The sequence below is a fragment of the Desmodus rotundus genome, chromosome 1, assembly GCF_022682495.2.
Source record: "Desmodus rotundus isolate HL8 chromosome 1, HLdesRot8A.1, whole genome shotgun sequence".
Classification (NCBI taxonomy): Eukaryota; Metazoa; Chordata; class Mammalia; order Chiroptera; family Phyllostomidae; genus Desmodus; species Desmodus rotundus.
Genome location: NC_071387.1, coordinates 30,058,220 through 30,076,236, shown reverse-complemented (window position 1 = coordinate 30,076,236; position 18,017 = coordinate 30,058,220). Strand labels below are relative to the sequence as shown.

Here is an 18,017-nt window from a genome sequence, read left to right as displayed (position 1 = left end):
GTGCGCAGCAGACAGCGCCAGGCTGAGCAGTCTGGGCTGGGGTCTGCAAGGGGAGAGAAGGAGCGGATCCCAGGGAGTCCACAGTATGATCCGCTAGGATATTCGGGAAAATATTAGAATTTCTGTTTATTTTTTATTTTATACAAATTACGAATATATAAACATACATATATGAGGAGGTTGTCTCAAAAAATAGTTTTACTGAGAGTGTGTATAATGAAAATAGAGATCATTACTATAGGAACAGGAGATCCATCAAAGGCTTCTGACCATAGACATGACATGACCACAGCAGACTGAGCAAGATCCCTCTGGCAGGATGCACAAGGCAGCCTGAAGGGGAACAGCCTGCAGGAGCGTAGGCTGGAGTGGGGAAGCCTAAGGGCAGGCAGACCAGGCAGGAGGCTGCTACGCCAGGACAGGGCTATGAACAGTGCAGAAGTGATACCAGCAGTGATAAGAGTAATAATAATTTTTATAACCAGTAGAGCAAAGCACCAACCAATCAGAACAGAGTCCTTCTGTTAACGGGAACAGCTGTCTGTACCGGTAATAGGGGCTGTGGGTCAGGGTGAGAGGTGCCAAGACCTGAACAAGGGTGGTGGCAGCTGGGAAGAGGAGGGACCAAGGACAAGAACGTTCTAGAATCAAGAGGATCTGGTAACCGACTGACGTTTGGTGTTAGGGAAAAGGAGGCTGCAAAGGCTTTGCTGCCAGAACAGAGTGGATGGTGGTATCATTGAAATGGGGAACAGGGAAGGACAGAGAGGTTTAGGGCAGATGAGTGTAAAGCAACTGTGGTACACTGAGGCAGAGGTTCTAAAAACAGTGGCAGCAGCAACGGACATTTTTTGTAATACCTCAGATATTCTGCTAGGTCACCTGATCTTATTTTACCTTAAATTGGTGCTACAAAGCAGCTATTATTAACTGGATCTTAATAAGGTTCAGAAATGTTGAGTAACTTGCCAAAGATCACACAGCCGGTAACTGGCAGAGCTGACATTTGAAACCACATACCCCTTGCTCTTAAAGCTTGTTTCCTGCCAGGGTGTCAGGCGCAGGTCCGCAGCCCAGGCCTGACACAAAGCCCACGTGTGGACCTTTACTGACCCGAGCCAAAAGCTGGCAGGGCTGCAGGGAGCAAGGGCTGCTGCGACCACTGGGCCTGGCTTCCTCAGTGACCTCACTGTGGTTCTAGAAAATTGGTTTAGGCACTTACTTTTTCTTGAAGACCAAGAACTTGTTGTTCTGCATGATGCATTCTCGGTTGTTTGAGACCTGCTGAAAGATGGTCTTGTTGGTCTTGCCCTGGAAGATGATGTTCTCCTGTACCAGAGCCTTGGTGCGGCCCCGCACTGCAATGCCGTAGGCCCGAAATGAATGGATCCGGTTTTTTATTACCTGGAAGAGGCAGCCACAGTTTGTCATACCTCAGGGACTCCCAGACTGGTGGGGGAGCCAGGTAATAGAGAGGGGGAGGTGGGTTATAAAACTGAGGGGTCAGAGCATGCTAGGTCGGTGAGCAGTGAGCCATGGGAGCTCAGGGAAGGGATATTGAGACTAGTTGGGGGAGGGAGGACCAGGGAAGGCTTCCTGGAGGAGGTGATGGGTAAGCTGTAGAAGTTTATAAGATGCAGAGCAAGGGAGAGATGGTGCAGGAAGGAGAAAGAATGTGCAAAGGTCTGGCAGAGAGGGAGGTGGTGTCCCAGGCCAGGGCCACTGCAACTCAACTAAGGAACAGCATGCCCTCTGCCTTTCCTCTGCTCCCACAGTGCTCAGAGGCAAAGCCAAGGAATTCTTTACTCCTTGCCTAAGTCATTAATCATGAAGCCACAAAGCTGAAAAGAGGCTCTAGGATCATAATTTCACATGGGTAGGGACTGGGTCAGTCTGGTTCAACATTGAAAGCCTAGCGCCCAGCACAGTACTTTGCATAAAAAGGGAGCTCAGAGCTCACTGTCCCATTAGGGAGACAAAAAAGGTAAAGGAACATTTATAAAGCATTGTGGGAAGCGTTCTGTGAGGTAGGGATTGGCGTAAGTACCCAAGAGTACAGGAAAGGGGTGCCTCAATAGCCTGGGGGTGCACGGAGGGCTTCCTGAAGAAAGTGATAGCTAAGCTGTAGGACTGAGATAGGAAAAGAAGAAGAAGGGTGTCCTGGGTATAACAGGGACTAGTGTGTGCAAAGGCCCTGAGGCAAGACTTCTCTTCTCATTAAGCACCTATTGCGTACCAGGTCCTATGTGAGATTATTCTGTCAGCAGAAGGGAGCTAGAGGAGCCCTGACCTTGACCTGGAGACCCACCCTGGTTTCCTGCTGATAACTTTTTTTCATCCCTCAGGGCCCAGTCCCTATGTCCCCTTCTGTTTGAAGTCCCATCTTTGCCTTCCGGGCTGATTTTGGGCAGGAGGAGTGATGTCCCTCCCAGTGGTGGCTGCTTCTCAGCAGAGAGGGCATGCGAGCTCTCCCAGGGTTGTACCCTGTGTTAGCACCCATCACACAGCGCACACACACGCACACACACGCACCTTGGTGTCGGACCTGGGCAGCAGCTGCAGCCCGCTGCCCCGGTTGCCAATGATGTCGTTTTCGATGACAATGGTGCTGTCACCCTTGGTGATGATGCCATGGCCTCTGTTGTCATAGATACCGTTGCCCCGGAGCTCCACCTTGCACTGGGCCTCGACCTTGACCCCACTCTGGCGGTTGCAGGAGATGCTGTTATTAGCCACACGGGTGAGCTGGCTGCTCTGGGCCACAGTGATGCCTCTGTCCCCGTTAGCGTGGATCACATTGGTGACGACATGCAGCGCCTCACTGCTCTGCACGTAGAGTCCAGAGGCTGCAGGTCGGGGTGGGGGGCGGGGAGGAGCAGAGAAAGCACAGGGCGGTCCCAGGGTCAGCCCTGACAAGTCAGTCAGGAAAAGCCTCCCTGGAACTGTGCCCCCAGGAGAGAGCTGGGGAAGAAGAGGCAGCAACACTGAGAATCCACCCTTGGGAGCTGCAGCTTCCAAGCCAGATGACGCACACAGCAGAAGGGAACCTGGGAACATGGAGACAATCTTCCTCTGAACAAAGTCCTTGTTAAACAGAGCCAGGGGAATGTGATGCAAGAGCCCTGAGGCTCAGCTGCTCCCCGGGCCCAGGCTCTCTCCCCTGAGCTGAGTGCCTCCTACAACATCACTGGCCTCCCGCCACAGGCGCCTCCTGTGACAGGCGCTCGTCATCTGCTGCCCTGTCCAACGCCAGTCAGACCTACCTGCTGGAAAGTCATTTGTTTCATTTTCCTTCCCATACTGACCTGGAATCTGCCTCCTTACCATTTGGAGAAATCTTGGTAAAAGGGAAATTCTGTAATTTTTAGGTAGAAAAATTAACTGAGCTAAGTACTGTGTGTCAAAAACGCGTGGCACATTTTGGGAAGGAAATGCTGTTTGGGGCTGTGTACGCTTAGAGACACTATGTGTGGGGAAAAAGCACAATGTCGGCGGACTCAGAGCTGCCGACTTGCTTGAGAGAGATGGCACAGCAGGTGAGGAGGAGGAGGACTCCCCAGTGGTGACATCCACCCACCACTAGGGCAAGAGGCACCGGGGTGGCGCTGGGAGGAGAGTGTGGGGAGGGCGATGAGGGGGGTCACGTGGGAGCAGAATGTGCTGTGAGCCTGAGAGTTCAAATTTCTCGGTGGTGCCTGCCTGTTGCTTCTCCTGGCTTGGCTGAGAACAGCAGATATAAATGACATATGTGTGAATGTACGCAGCTTAGCCTGTCCCATGGGACAGACGGCCACAAAGAGGAAACCCTGAACTGGGAGGGGACAGAATTCATTTTCCAGGTGAGTGGGCTGGGGCTGTTGGCTACAGCTCTGCCAGCCCTCTGCCACTTCCAGAGGAATGAGCTTACCAGGCCTCTTCTTAACAAGCCACCCTCCATTACCCCCCCCCCGGCAGTGATTCCGATAGTCAGCCCAGTGTGGGAGCCCTGGAGCTAGATGAATTCCGCAATAAATTACTATTTTTTTTCCAATTCAACAAACATCAAATACTTTCCTTTTTTGGTCAAGTGTAAGATGACGCAGATTTAAAACACTCCTTATTTTCTGTACATCTAAGGAAAAGCCACTGCCAATTAAACCACGCTATGCCATCAATTGCAAGACGCATCTCATCAAAGATGTTAAACCAGGAAAAATGTGTCTCAGAATTGGTTAGAAACGCATCTGCCAGGTGGGATTTGGCACTGCCGGGGCAGTGGGCACCAACATGAGTGGGACTCAGGTCTTCACTGCAAGTTCAGAGCTTATCAGTTGATGAAACAGCCACAGAAACAAACAGTCCCAGGCCCCCTAACAAGTGCCACTGGGGGTGGGGGTGGAAAGGATGCCGGGTGCATTCACAGTGGGCTCTGAGGGTCAAGTTTTTTGGGCTTTGTGGGTGGGAGAAAGGGATTGTCAAGCAAGAGAAACAGCACGAGCAAAGTCGGGGGTTGGGGGACAAGAAAGAATGGATTCAAGTTCAGGGAACATGAAGTCCAGGGGCCTGGGGTATCGGGTAAGTGGCCAACGAAGCTAGAGGGCTGGGAGGGCCAGTTGGTGAAGGGCCATTTTGGCAGTGCGAGCACGGAGGGCTCTGGAGCAGGGACTGAGGGCAAGGGGACACTCACCTCCGTTGTGATTGATACTGTTGGACTCAACGAGCGTGATGGTGATGGGCTGGCGCAGCGGGTCGTCGTCCTTCTCCAGCTCTGTCTCCCACAGGATGGCGTCCCCATCCTCGCTGAAGTTCTCCTGGGCCCCGTGGCCTCCAGGGAGCTCCCCGGAGCCATCCTTCTGGCTAAACACCGCCACCCCGTACAGGCCATTGTAGCTGACGTGGTTGCTGGTGACGTGGGGCAGGCTGGACGACATCATCCACACGCCGCAGCCCTTATTGGCTGGGACAGTGAAAGGAGCTGGTCACCGACACTGAGCAAAGGGTGAGGCAGCCCCAGTGTCTCCCCAGGAGGGCAGGCAAAAGAGGCACTGGCCTGGGAGCCAAAATCCCTGGATTGCTACAGGCCTCGGACAAGGCTCTGGCTACAGGCTCCCCCTTCATAGAAGAGGGAAAAGAACAACCAGGACAACCCTTCAACTAGGATGGTTCCACAGGGTGTGAAAGGGCTTGGAGAAAGGTCAGGGCCACACTTCCAGATCAGAAGCACGCAAGCCCGTAGTGAAAGCACCAAAGGGGCCTCCAAGGGCACCCAGCCCAGGCCCCCCTGAAGAGACAGGCGGCCTCAGTCGGATCCTAGTCCTACCCCTTCCTAGCTGTGTGACCTTGAGGAGTTAATGGAACCTCTCTGCCTCAGTTTCCTCATCTTTAAAATAGGGTTAATGTCTGTATCTACCTCAGAAGGCAGTCATGAGGATTAAATGCAGGAATGCATATAAAGGGCCTGGCAGAGCTGGGCCCGAATACACCTCAGCTTCTATCATCATCATCGTCATCATCATCATCATCATCAAGTACACATTCCAGAAATGTTAAGGCTTTACCCAAAGCCACAGAGGGAGTGAGACAGTTTTCTTTCTCTCATTATCCTATTTCTCCCGTATTATTTTCAGTTCTCTGGGTCAAAAGGAAGGGTAAGAGAAGTTAGATGCCGTGGGTCAGAGCCTACGGGCCCTGTCCTTGCCCAGCGCCCGAGTCCTGCCCTTCGCTGTTTTAAATGGGGATAGAGCCTCTGCTTTGCTGAACCCACGGAGCCAATCTGGCCACGCGGTGGTTACAAGAGGCTCTTGAATTCTGACAGGGCTGCGTACTGTGACCTGAGGTCGGTGCTATTATTCAGATGAGGTCTCTGAGGCCCAGGGAAAGGCTACAACTTTCTTAGGACCCACAAAGGTGGGACCTGGGCTTCCTGCCCCCTCAGGCAGGGCTGGACCCCAAACCCCTCCCCCGGGATGCGCTCCTCACCATAGATGGTGTTTCCTTCTATCAGTCCTTTGCCTTCATCTCCCACGACCACACCATCTGAATAGCCAAAGCAGATGAGGTTGCTCCTGAGGACGGGCACCCCTCCGCGGCGGATGTCCACACCTCCCCACTGATTCTCACGAATGACATTTTCTATGGAGAGAGGCAAAGAAGAGGGTCAAGACCCAAGGGCTGGCAACGAGGGCTTGGGCAGCAGAGAGGAAGGACAGTCTGGACCAGGATGCCCAGGCTTTACCCTGTCAGCAGTCAGCACCCGGAACCTCCTTTGGCCTTTCAGGGCCTTGTTTGCTCTCTGCTTTCCCCAAGGGCAAGGTTTGTGTGTCCTGTGCTCTCCTGTATCCCAGTACCCACTGTACCCAGTGGCCTTGGGGACTGGTGACTAAGAATAAATGGGCATTAGAGCCCCTGGGCCAGGCCAGGCAGGGTCTATCTGTCCTGGGGGTAGGGGGGCTGTTTCCAGAAGGGTGAGGTTGAATCCAGCCATTCCCTCACAAGCCTGGGGAGGCGCTAGCCGGTCCTTCTCAGCTGCAGCTCTGGACGGCCACAGCCTTCCTCTCCTCTCCCCTCCACCTCTCCAGGAGTGGACTGTCACAGTCAGAAGGGTGGTCCTGGGACCGTCTGTCCCCAGCAGTGTGGCAGGGCAGACTCTCAGCCTCCTGGGACTGGAGGGCAATGGCTCACAAGACCCCGGGTGACTGGCCCCTTCCTGCCTCTGTGACTCCATCTCAAACCCCACCCCCTCACTCACCATACTGTAGTGGACACAGTGATCTCCCTGATGCTCAGGCCCGCCCAGTCTGTCCCTGCAGGCGGCCATGCATGCAATTCTGGTTCTTTTCCTGGGCTCCTCCTCAGCATACACACTCTGGCTTACATGTCACCTTCTCAGAAAGGCCTGCCCTGACCACCCAAGCTTACATATCCACAAAGTCCCTCTATCCCCTATTCTATCAATCTGCAGAGCACTTCTCATGCTCAGATATGACTTTTCTTCATTGTACGTGTATGCTTTTATTTATTTATTTGCTTCCCCTTCCTGAACCCTCAGCTCCTGAAATGGGGATGGTGTCTGCTTTGCTCACTGCTGTGTGCTCGGCTCCTGCTTACAGCGTGTGCTCAGTAAATGTCTGATGAATGAAGGAGGGCTGGGTTCCGTGAGAGGGATCCACTGGAACAATATTCTCCCAATCCCTTTTCTGTCCCAGGGAGGGCTACGCTCTGTGCTGAGGCTACACCGATGTCCCAGGCAGGCTTGATCCTACCTTACAGAATTTACTGCCTTGTAGCCAAGGAGTCTGACATTAAACAGATCACTAAGAAATGAGGTCAATGTCGTACAGAGCAGGCCTCCTGGGTACAGTGAGTATATATGTGTATAAAGGGAAGTCAGGGCAGGCTTCCCTGAGGAAGTGGCACTCAGGCTGAGACCTGAAGGATGAGCAGGAGTTGGCCAGGCAGAGGGGACATGGGCATGGGCTTCCAGAACAGGCAGAAGCCTGTACAAAAGCCAAGAGGAGGGTTCAGACATTCTGTGTGGCATAGATGTGCCTGGCAGTATCACGTAGCCACCCAGGGAGGCCCTGAGCACTGGGTCTGGCGAAGACCAGACACTCCTTCCCCGCCAGGCCAGTGATCAGCACGGCCAGTGAGTCGGGCCAGCATCCCCGAGTGCTAGCCACTGCATGACTGGCCAGGCACCAGCGTCCCGACCCTACCTGTGATGAGCCCTTTGCCATTCTCGTTCACGGCTATGCCGGCTGCACGGCCCTTGAAAATGTGATTCCCGCTAAAATGGAAGGAGAACAAGACAGGTGAGACCAGCCCAGTGTCAAGAGTCAAAGACAACGCCCACTCAAGGTGACCTTCTCTTACGGGCTTCCCCGTATGGCTCAAGCCCACGGTGGGATAAAGCACTTCCTGAAGCCCTACAGGCCAGCCAGCCGTGTGGCAATCCTCAGCTATCACCGACCAAAAACTCAACCTGCGGCTACGCCACAGGAGCACAAGGACATCTGAGCCTCAGTGGCCTCTCTTGACCATCACCCCCACATGAACTGCATTTTAAACAGATGCCACCGCGGCGCACAGCTCCCAGGTGAAGTCTTCGTCACGTTGGAATTCCAAGGACGCGGTGCTGAGCTTGTTTGGGAGTGAGAGTGTCCAATACCTGCCTCGGATTCTTGTAGGCCTGTACCAAGCCTACAACCTTCTGTTCGTGTCCAACAGCTGCCCTTCATTTTCTATGAACGCAATCACACGCCCACTGAATGACAACGTAAAACAATGACACGCTTTAAGAGAAGAAAACCCGAAGTTATAAAAGGGGATGTCTCGAGTATCAGACCACGTGGATGTGAAGCCCCATGAGCTGCGTGAGCCACAAAAATGAGACGGAGGGACGCATGCTCCTGCTCAGAGACACAGGCGGCCCTCATGGTCCCGTCAAGGTCTCATGAACCAGTTCCTCAGAAACAGGCGCAGAGTGAGGGCAGGGAGAGCGGCGGCAGACCTGCGTTCCTGCGGGAGGCCTGGGGGGGGGGGGGGGGGGGGGTCTGTTTTTGTCTTCCCAGCACCTAGAGGACGCCCGTATTTGTTGGCCTGTGGCCTCGTCACTCCAACCTCTGCGTCTGTTGCCACGTTTCCTGCTCTCTGACTGGCCCTCCCGCCTCCCTCTTCCAAGGGGCCTTGTAATCGCACTGGGCCCACCTTGGTAACCCAGGGTAATATCTCCCCATCCCAATTTAAAGATGAAGTCTTTCACTTAATCGTATCAGCAAAGTCTCTTTTGCCACATAAGGTTCAAAGGCTCAGGTCACGGAGGGCCATTATTCTATTGGGTTGGCCCACAAGTTCATTCAGTTTTAAAGTAAAAATAAAAGACACTTTTTTTTTTCATTTTCACCAATAACTTTATTGAACAACATATTCATCGTTTTGTTCCACTACCTTCTGCCATCTTTCAGGCAACTTCGTAATTCCATTTTCCCACAACTTTTTATCTTTTTGAACAAAGAACTGTTCCAGGTATCTTTTATAGTCTTCCAGGGAATTGAAATATTTCCCATTAAGAGAATTTTATGAAGACAAAAATGAATGGAAATCCGAATGTGCAATGTCTGGTGAACACGACAGATGAATCAGAACGTTCCAGCCACGTGGCAACAGTTTTTGTCTGGTCATGTGGTCTTGTGTTGTCCTGATGGAAGATGTGCTTTCTGTTGACTAATTCCGGATGCTTTTCAATGAGTGCTGCTTTCAGTTGGTCTAATTGGGAGCAATACTTGTTGGAATTAATCATATGGTATTCTGGAAGGAGCTCATAATAGAGGACTCCCTTCCAGCAACAACATCACTTTCTTTGAATGAAGAATGGCCTTTGGTGTGTTTGGTGGTGGTTCACTTCACTTGCCCCACGATCTTTTCATTGCCCATCACAATTTGTTGTAAAACTGGAACATTTTCATTACGTTTAAGTAGAGGATTGCATGTGGAGATACGGTCACGAAGGGTTTTTTTGCTTAACTTATGCGGAGCCCAAACATCGAAGTGATCAACATAACCCAGCTGGTGCACGTGATTCAACGCTTGATTTGACCTTTTGAGTCTGTCGGCTGTCTCCCACACGGTAAAACGTTGCTTGTTCTCAATTACTGTCTCAATTTGATCGTTATCACCTTCAGCTGGTCTACCCGACCATGGAGCATCGCCCAGTGAGAAATCTCCAGCACGAAACTTCACAAACCACTTTTGACACGTTCAGTCACAGCACCTTCTCCCGACACTGCACAAATCTTTTTTTTTTGCATTTCAGTAGCATTTTACCTTTCTTGAAATAATAAAGCATAATATACTGAAAATGTTGCATGTTTTCTTCCATCTTCAATATTAAAACGGCTACACAAAAATTCACCAACTTTGATTAAGTATTTTTTTAATGCACGCTGATATGACGGCTGTCACGCACAATCTAACAAAATTGTTTCAGGTGAATTTAAAGACAACTAAGCTCTCCTAGAGTCATTGTATGTAGACAACCAAGTGAACTTTTAGGCAATACCCACCACACGGGGCATGCAAGGTCCTCCACGCTCTAGCATCAGCCCGCCTTCGTGGGCGGGTCTACTCAGTCCCCCGGGGCCTCTTGTGTCCGCACATACCACTTTCTCTTTTTCACCATTTTCCCAAGACAACCTCGCTGCCTCTGGGCCCACAGTGCTTTTCCGTGGCCAGGAAGTCCTCTGTATCCTTCAGGCACAACTCAACTGTCAGCTCCCCGCATCCCTGTCCCTGACTCATGAAGCTGATACCGGGGCTGAGCTCCTCTGGCACCTGCATGAAGACCTACTAACGCGCTTGTTTTGGTGACTCCTCCCTCCTGGTTCTTCGCGTGTCTGTCCATCGCCGGCATGAGGTGGTAAACTGCACAGAACAGACTGCTCTCGCGTGCTTCGTACATCACTGACCCCGTATATAGAGTGAACATGTAAGTATGCGTCATGTAAACAGCATGCATATACACAAACACATACTCTTAAGGCAACCATGCAAGACGGAAACGAGCTCTACGACTGCTGTTGTTAGAGAGCGGCCTGTAACAGAAAAAAAATAAATGCCTCACAGGACTGACCCCCAAATTACGGGATATCGAAACAATGGAGTGTTCTGAAACTTTCCAGAGTGATTAAACGTAAAGGCCATGCAACACCATGGAAAAGTACGTGTGGAATAATGTACGGGAAAACCCTCAGAATGTACCTTCTGCACGTTAATGCCAGTTACCTTCCTAAAGCACAGACATAACTGGGTGAGTCCCACTGGGACCCTTCAGTGAGTCTCCATCATCTGGAGAGAAAACTCCGCCCTCTCCAGTGCGGTCTGCAGAGACAAGGGCTTCCTCACCGGGCCCAGGGCTTGTGTCCCATCCTCCGTTCCCGCCACGCTGCATGGCAGAGATGGGCTGCCACAGGGATACAAAAGACCAGGCAGCAGTGACCATGGCACCCAAGATTTTCTGGGACAATCCCAATTTAAAATATTGAAAAAAATTTTTAAAGATTTTATTTATTTATTTGAGGAGAGAGGGGAAGGGAGAGAGAAAAACAAGGAGAGAAACACTGATCAGTTGCCTCCTGTGACCTGGCTCACAACCCAGGCATGTTCCCTGACCAGGAATCGAACTGACAACCTCCCGGTTTGCAGTCTGGTGCTCAATCTACTGAGCCACGGCAGCCAAAGCACATTTCAAATATTTTATGCCAGGGCCACTCCTGGTGTCAGACCTCCTCTCAAGCCACACTGGACTGTTTGCTCACCCCTGAAACTGCTGTGTGCCGCTCTGCTGCCTTTGCCCAGGTTGTTCCTTCACTAGCAATGTCCACCCCCATCTCCATGACAGTTCAAGTTCTGTCCATATTCAAAGTCCAACTCCAATGCCACCTTTTAAATCAGGCCTCCCTACACCTCCCCTCTGAGAGCCGGGCCGCATGTATACCAGCCACACATTTGCTGCTACAGCACAAATAGCCAGATGGTGCCCTGCCTCTCTCGATACTGCTTGGATAGCGCTTATCACAGCCTGCCCCATACAACTGCAGGGACGGCAGAGCACTGGTCCCAGTAGTGCCACTGCCCCTTCCACCCACAGCTCCCAGCACTGATGGGCCTCGGCCTGCTTTCATGCTGAGGCCAGATGCAGCCCCTGGATCTTAACACGGCATCCCAGGGGGCCGCTAGCAACTGACCAGAGTTGAAATCTCTTGTGGGCCATATGTCTTCCAGACTAGAGTAAGCTCCTAGGGAGCAGAGTCTGTCCCTGTCTCTTCTTTTACCTTTGTTGTCATCATCAGAAGTGCTCAGTAACACCTGCTGACTACAACACTATACAGGTACCTGGAAGGGAACACAAACACAACAGTGGTTGTGCGATTGTGGGATTACGGGCTTACATCTGTATGGCTGCTTTAGCAAACTAAACTGTTTTCAAATGGAGGAAAGACGGAGAGCAGGGAAACAGAGATGAGAGAGGAAAGAAGGAACCAAGGGTGAGAGGATGGTCTGGGTAGAGCAACGCATACCTCACAATTGGGTTTCCGTGGTACAAGATATAAATGCCGGCCTCCTTATTTGAAAAGATTTGATTGTTCCGGATGATGCCTTTCCCATTGCCAAGGATGACAATGCCAGAGCGAAGGCCGTGGTGGATCTGGTTACACTGTAAGTGAACATGAGACACCACACAAGGCAGATCAGACATGCCAGCAAGCAACAGAGTGCTCAACCGCTGCCCCGCAGCAGGGCCAGAGGAATACAGTGGAGAAATCCACATCACTGGGGCCCCCTGGCACACAACAAAGCGCACGGACCCTGTCCCTCTGCTGCCCTGCACGCGTGCGCCCATGGAAACCTATCCAGGAGAACCTGAAGGCAGGAGTCTTCACTGTCCCGCCTCTGGGGATGCAGTGACGCTGGTCCCTACTGCTGAGGGCACTGGCTCCTCACTGGCAAGGCAGGCTACTGGAAATTTCTAAGCCTCCAGGGAGTCCCCCAAACACACAATCATCTGGCCACGCCATATCGCCCAGTGTCAGGGGAGCCTGCACCCACGAGATGAGAATGTTGGCCATGTGCAGTCCCAAGGGGGCCACACCCAGGGAAGTGTGAGCCATTTGGCTTCTAGCGCTCACTTCTTATTCAGGGGATGGCTATGGAAAGGTACGGCTCTGGGGAATGTGGCTGTCCCATGGGGAATGAGGTCACAGGTGTGTGAGCTGCAAAGAACCTCACACATGTTCATTCTAACACCTCTGTACAAAAGGGAAACAGGCCCAAGGTCATGTTCATGGCAGAGCCAGATTTGAAACTTAGTTTTTTCTGTTTCCTAGTCAGTCAGATGCTTTTGCGCAGTGACAAAATTTTTAGATTATAATAAATATAATAAAATCATTTCACACAGCCTCAAATACAATCCCATACTTAAATCAGGAAGTTAGCCACTTCTCTTCCAAATAGATTTCATAGAAAGTTCTAGTTTTCCTTGTAGTGTTTCATGCTGCAAACTCTTCTATTCTGACTCACCTTCCAGATTTTATCCTGACGGATATGGCCGACCCACCAGGGCCACCACAGCCTAATGGAAGTCCCTCACAGGGCTGAAGGGCTTCGAGAGAGGGGTGCATGCAATGACATTTCCATCCACGCCCATTCACAAAGCCAGGACTGACACGCAGCACCCGCCTCCCACCTCCACCTGCTAATTGGCCCGCCTCCTCTGAGCCTGGAAAGGCAAACTCATCTCTCTGGCAACGGCGGTAATAATTTCCTAAGCCGTGGCCATGCGTCAAACACCAGCTGCATGGCAAAAACACCGTGAGAGGGAGAGGATGAAAGGGGACCTCGGGTAGGCATGTCTTTTTAAGTATAAGTAGGACTTTTCTTTCTTTGCATTGTCAAGGGCAGTCAGATGCCATGGGTTAAGAACATCAACCCTGAGTTAGACTGCCTGGAATCGCTCTGTCCCTAGTTGTGTGATTTGGGCAAAATCCTTACTTGGTCTCTTTGTGTCTCATCTATAAAATGGGGATAATAATTCCACCCCACAGGGCTGTGTAGGGATTAAACCATAATTAAATATACATGCACAGAGTTCTTAGAACAACCCGGCTCATGATAAGCACTATACACAGTGTGGATATTATTTTTCCAGGTCCATAAAAAGTCCATCACATTTCCCAGTTTCTTGGGACTCTGTCTCTCGGGGAAGGCCAGGGTGGAAGAGGGGCTGGCCCCTCAATCCACGGGTCTCATATGCTAGCATTTTAAGTGGCTTCCACACTGGTGTGACATCCAACTCACACTAGCCACGAAACAAATAATCCTCAGAACTAAATATCCTTTTTATAGTAAAGAATGAACTAATGGGTGTTTTATTTCTGATCCACATGTCTTTTAGGGCAGACATCGTCATCTTTAGTTCTTACCAAGGTCAAAGCCAACCAGAACATACCGGGGCCCTGTGAGATTTCCCTGTGACTGGTCCTCTTTCCTACTGACGGGGAGACTGCAGGAAAAGGGGCAGGAACCCCTTGCAAACGGAAAGCAATATAAACTGAAGATGGCGACACTGATTTAAATATCCCCAGAAAGGGTTTCTGAGAAGCAACAGCCACCCTGAAAAGGGCGTGAAGATGGCGAGAAGTACCAGGATGAGCGGGTTGGACTTTTTCCGGATGTCCACGCCAGCCTCTGCATTGTGGTAAATGTTGTTGCCCGCGATCAAGCCTCCGCCCTCCAGGCGAAGAAAGATGCCTGACGCCCGGCAGCGGTGAATGTCATTCCTGAGCATGACAATCTAGGCAGAGAAGAGAGAGACGTTTGTTTTCTTGTCACAAAGGTTTAAAACCGCTGCATCTTTTCCTCAGTGTCTGGTCGGTGCTGCCCGACCCCTCGGTGAGAGGAGTGCTCAGTGTCTGCACGGCCACCCTCCAGGAGCAAAGCCACCTTCATGCCCCTCCTGGCTTTGCCTTCTCCCCCAACCTCACACCAGGTCCTTAATAAAACCTGGAACTAGTGTGAGGACAGAAACTGGGAGCAGCTCACTCTTCACCTCTCCATGGGACGCACTACAAGCTGATAGAGAAAGAGTGGAGACAGCATGGGAGATGGGGGCAGCCACCCGCACAGTGGAGGCTTGTGGGGAAGTACAGCAGCCACTGTGGGAAAACATTAAGCTCCTTCTGGATTTTTCTCTAACTTTCCCATAGAATAAGCCTGTCACTCTCCAGGAAGGGAACAGAAAAAACAAAAACAAAACCCTTGACCCCTGTGGGTGGTGGGAGGAAACTACAGGGAGCCCAGATTATTAGAGCCCCCTAGTGCTGGGGTGGAGGCAGGGCCACTAAAACGGGTCTACTCCTGAGGTTCTTGACCCACGGACACGACAGCTAATGATGAACCTGGACATGAGAGAAACCATGCCCCTAGGCTAGCCGGCCGCCCACGACAGCAGTGTACTGCTGAGGGCCGAGTGCTTGGACACAGATCCTCTCCGCAGAGCAGGAGCACAGGGAAGACCTGAGGAGGAGGAAAGCCACTGGCAAGCCAGCCCAAGGTCATGCCCAAAGAATGTGAGGGCTATGGCACACCAAGGGTTATCACAGCCACGACAAAATCTGAACCAGCCCCATTCCTGACGACATCGATCCGAACCCGGGCCCCCTGATGGCCTCAATTTACCTCAGCCACTAAATCCGATTTACCTCGGTCTCTACTGTCCTATATGAGATACTTGACTTTCAACTAAAAATTACAAGATACACAAAGCAGCAAAAAAAAAAAAAAAAAAAAAAAAAAATCAGCCAGTGATACTTTTCTTCTTGGAGCAACTGAGCTCCCTCTACCACCTGTTACCCTCCTGGGGATGTCCTGGAGGGCAGACAGGGCAGCTGCCCGTAGGCCCCTGGACCGAGGCCTTGCTCCCGGGCACAGGGGCCAACTGAGTAAGCTGCCCGCTCTCACCCACACTCCCTGCTTGTACTCACACCACTTAGCATATAATTGTACTCATGAGACATCATGGATTTTTTCCTTTTAGTCAAAAACCTTGACTATCAGTGTTTCAGGTTCCTTTCTAGAGACTCACTGATGACACAATTCCTGCCCAAAGTCACCAGGGCCATAGTTCAAGAGGGTAACAACTAGGGCTATATAATGGTGTAAAATGGGAGAGAGTTTCTGCCCTCCCCAAATCAGATGACGGACATAAGGCAAGTATATATTACAAGGTTATGAAAAAGGAGATTTAAAAAAATGCAAAACAGCCCCATCAAAGCCTTCCTGCATGTAGCCACAGGAGGCTTCTCATCAATCAAAAATCATGTTCCCGGAGACCCGGTGCTGCCTTGTGGCTCTGTGGAGGCAGCCCCGCGACAGCACCTTGCTGTTGTGTATACACTGCACTGCGTAAGTCAGGTTCCGGAAGATGTTCCCTTCCATCTTGGCTCGGCCGTAGGAGCAAACGAAGACACCTCCCTTCCCGTCCCGGAAGAGGCACTTGCGGATGAGGCAGCCCTGCACGGAGCTGGCCAGTGCCATGGCCTCCTTGTCCTTCTGCAGCTCCTGCTGCAGTGAGTTCAGCACTAGGCAGCTGGGCAGCTGAATGGATGCTCCTGGCAGAGGGGGGCCCAGAAAGGAGCCCCCCAGCACAGGGCGCGGGCCCTGCACTTGGTAGGACAGTCTGTACGTGAGCTGGTCCTCATCCTCCTCCTCACCACTGGGGCTCAGACCTCCATCGCTGCTGTCTGGGGTCTGGGCCACCCTTTCCCCATCACTGCCCACCTCTGCCTCCTGTGAGCCAGCCTTGGAGTCTGGCTTCGGGGAGCTAGAGGCCGGGCTGGTGGGGCTCTGGCTGCCTTCAATGACAATGTCACACGTCCTTGGGCTCCAGGCCTGGTCCCTGCTCTCCAGGTCCAGGGACATTAAAGAGTCAGAGCTCTCTGTGGGGAGCACACGGGGAGAGGACTTAATGAGCCCTAGTAGATACTTGTAGGCCCAGTTCTTGTCTGCAGACGGGTGGCCCTCAACAGTCACAGCATTGTTTTCGCTGCCCACAAACTCACAGTTTTCCAGGATACACAGGGGCACGTTGTGCAGGAAGACGTGGGTGTTTTTGAAGGTGCAAAACTTCACTTGGCAGGTGCCTGGGCCATGGACCTGGATGTGCCCATTTTCAAAGTTGCAGTTGTCAAACTGGACATGACCTGATGTTGTCTGGGGAAACAGAAAGTGAAGACAGCAGGGGTCAGATCTGTTTAGCTAGCCAGTACTCCAACTGCTGTTCCAGGAGGGCGGGGCATGGAGAGCCGTTCGTCCTGCTGACCACGTCCCCCGAGCCACTAGGGCAAGCGTCGGCTGGCCCCAAGAGGAACCTGGGAGCTGCTGTGCATCAGAGGGAAGATCATTTGGAGTTGTCAGCCCTATCCTCCTTCCACTCGTGGAAATGAATAACGGCAGAAAAGTTCACATTCTGTAGCAGGGCCCTTTCCAAAAACCCTGGAACGCAAATAAATTCTCCTATTATTCAGGCAATGCCTAGTGAGAATAAAACTTTGGGGGGAGAAAATGGGGAAGGGGAAGAAGCTGAAGGATCAGGGGAGATACTGGGAGCCACAGAATCAAGGCATGTTAACATGGGAGGTGAGCCAGGAGAGAGTCTCTCTAGGGATGATGGGAGATGGCTGGGAGAGCTCTGAATTTTTACAAACCTAGGAAGCAGCTGGGACATGAGCCCAACTTTACAAGACCTGTAAGGGTGAGGGAGTGGCAGCTCTAAATCTGGGTTCTATGAAGAATGCGTCAAAATCACGTAGCATTTCTCTAGGTCTCACCTTTTTAAGCACTTTCCTTTCATTTGCACCTGCTCTCGCCCTGTGGGTGTGCACTTTCCCACAGCACACACACCACAGGCCACCAGCTTGGTTGCCCAAACTCAGGGCCCAGCCAGGCAGGAGCCTGAGGGCTGACAGAGGACAGGGCAGGCCGGGAGAGGCTGAGCCCTGCCTGGGTTCAGGCAGGCAGCGGGGAGGCCCAGCTGCAGGTGCTGGGAAAGAGCCCAGTCTCTGTGGCACCTGGTGCGCGTCGGACCCGGCAGGAGACCACAGGCCCTGGAGAGCGGGACAAGCCTGCTGCCATGGGGGGCAACGTTGGGCAGCGGTCAAGGGTACAGTCTCTGAGTCTGACTGCTTGGGGCGGCTCCCAGCTCTGCTTCTTTCAAGGGTGTTACCTTGGACACATGATGTCACCTCTCTAAGCCTCAGTTTCTTTGTCTGCAACATGGGGCTTACTAGTTAGCAAAGCACAAGGCACAGAGCCAGGCACAAAGTTAGCTCATATCCTCTGGGGTCAGGTATGAAAGAGCAGAGAGCCCTCTGGGGCAGGGTGGGGAAATGCTAGAATGCCACAGCGCAACCCACCTGAGCCCTTAGCTCTCTGGGCCTGCCTGAGAAGCCCAGCTGCTCTAATTTCTGCAAAAGAACTGTTTCTGG

At 52.0% G+C, this 18,017-nt stretch overlaps 1 protein-coding gene across 2 annotated transcripts in view; it reads right to left on the bottom strand.

Annotated features, from left to right (window-relative positions):
- FBXO10 (F-box protein 10) overlaps window positions 1-18,017 on the bottom strand; it is a 36,536-nt gene that overhangs the window by 3,183 nt on the left and 15,336 nt on the right. For both annotated transcript variants that reach the window (XM_045195120.3, XM_045195121.3), the window contains exons 4-11: window positions 15,910-16,743; window positions 14,177-14,326; window positions 12,054-12,190; window positions 7,695-7,765; window positions 5,959-6,111; window positions 4,667-4,936; window positions 2,533-2,846; window positions 1,223-1,404 (exon numbers count right to left, since the gene is read on the bottom strand). In XM_045195120.3, the coding sequence (XP_045051055.2) occupies window positions 1,223-1,404; window positions 2,533-2,846; window positions 4,667-4,936; window positions 5,959-6,111; window positions 7,695-7,765; window positions 12,054-12,190; window positions 14,177-14,326; window positions 15,910-16,743 (2,111 nt within the window). The remainder of the gene's footprint in view (window positions 1-1,222; window positions 1,405-2,532; window positions 2,847-4,666; window positions 4,937-5,958; window positions 6,112-7,694; window positions 7,766-12,053; window positions 12,191-14,176; window positions 14,327-15,909; window positions 16,744-18,017) is intronic.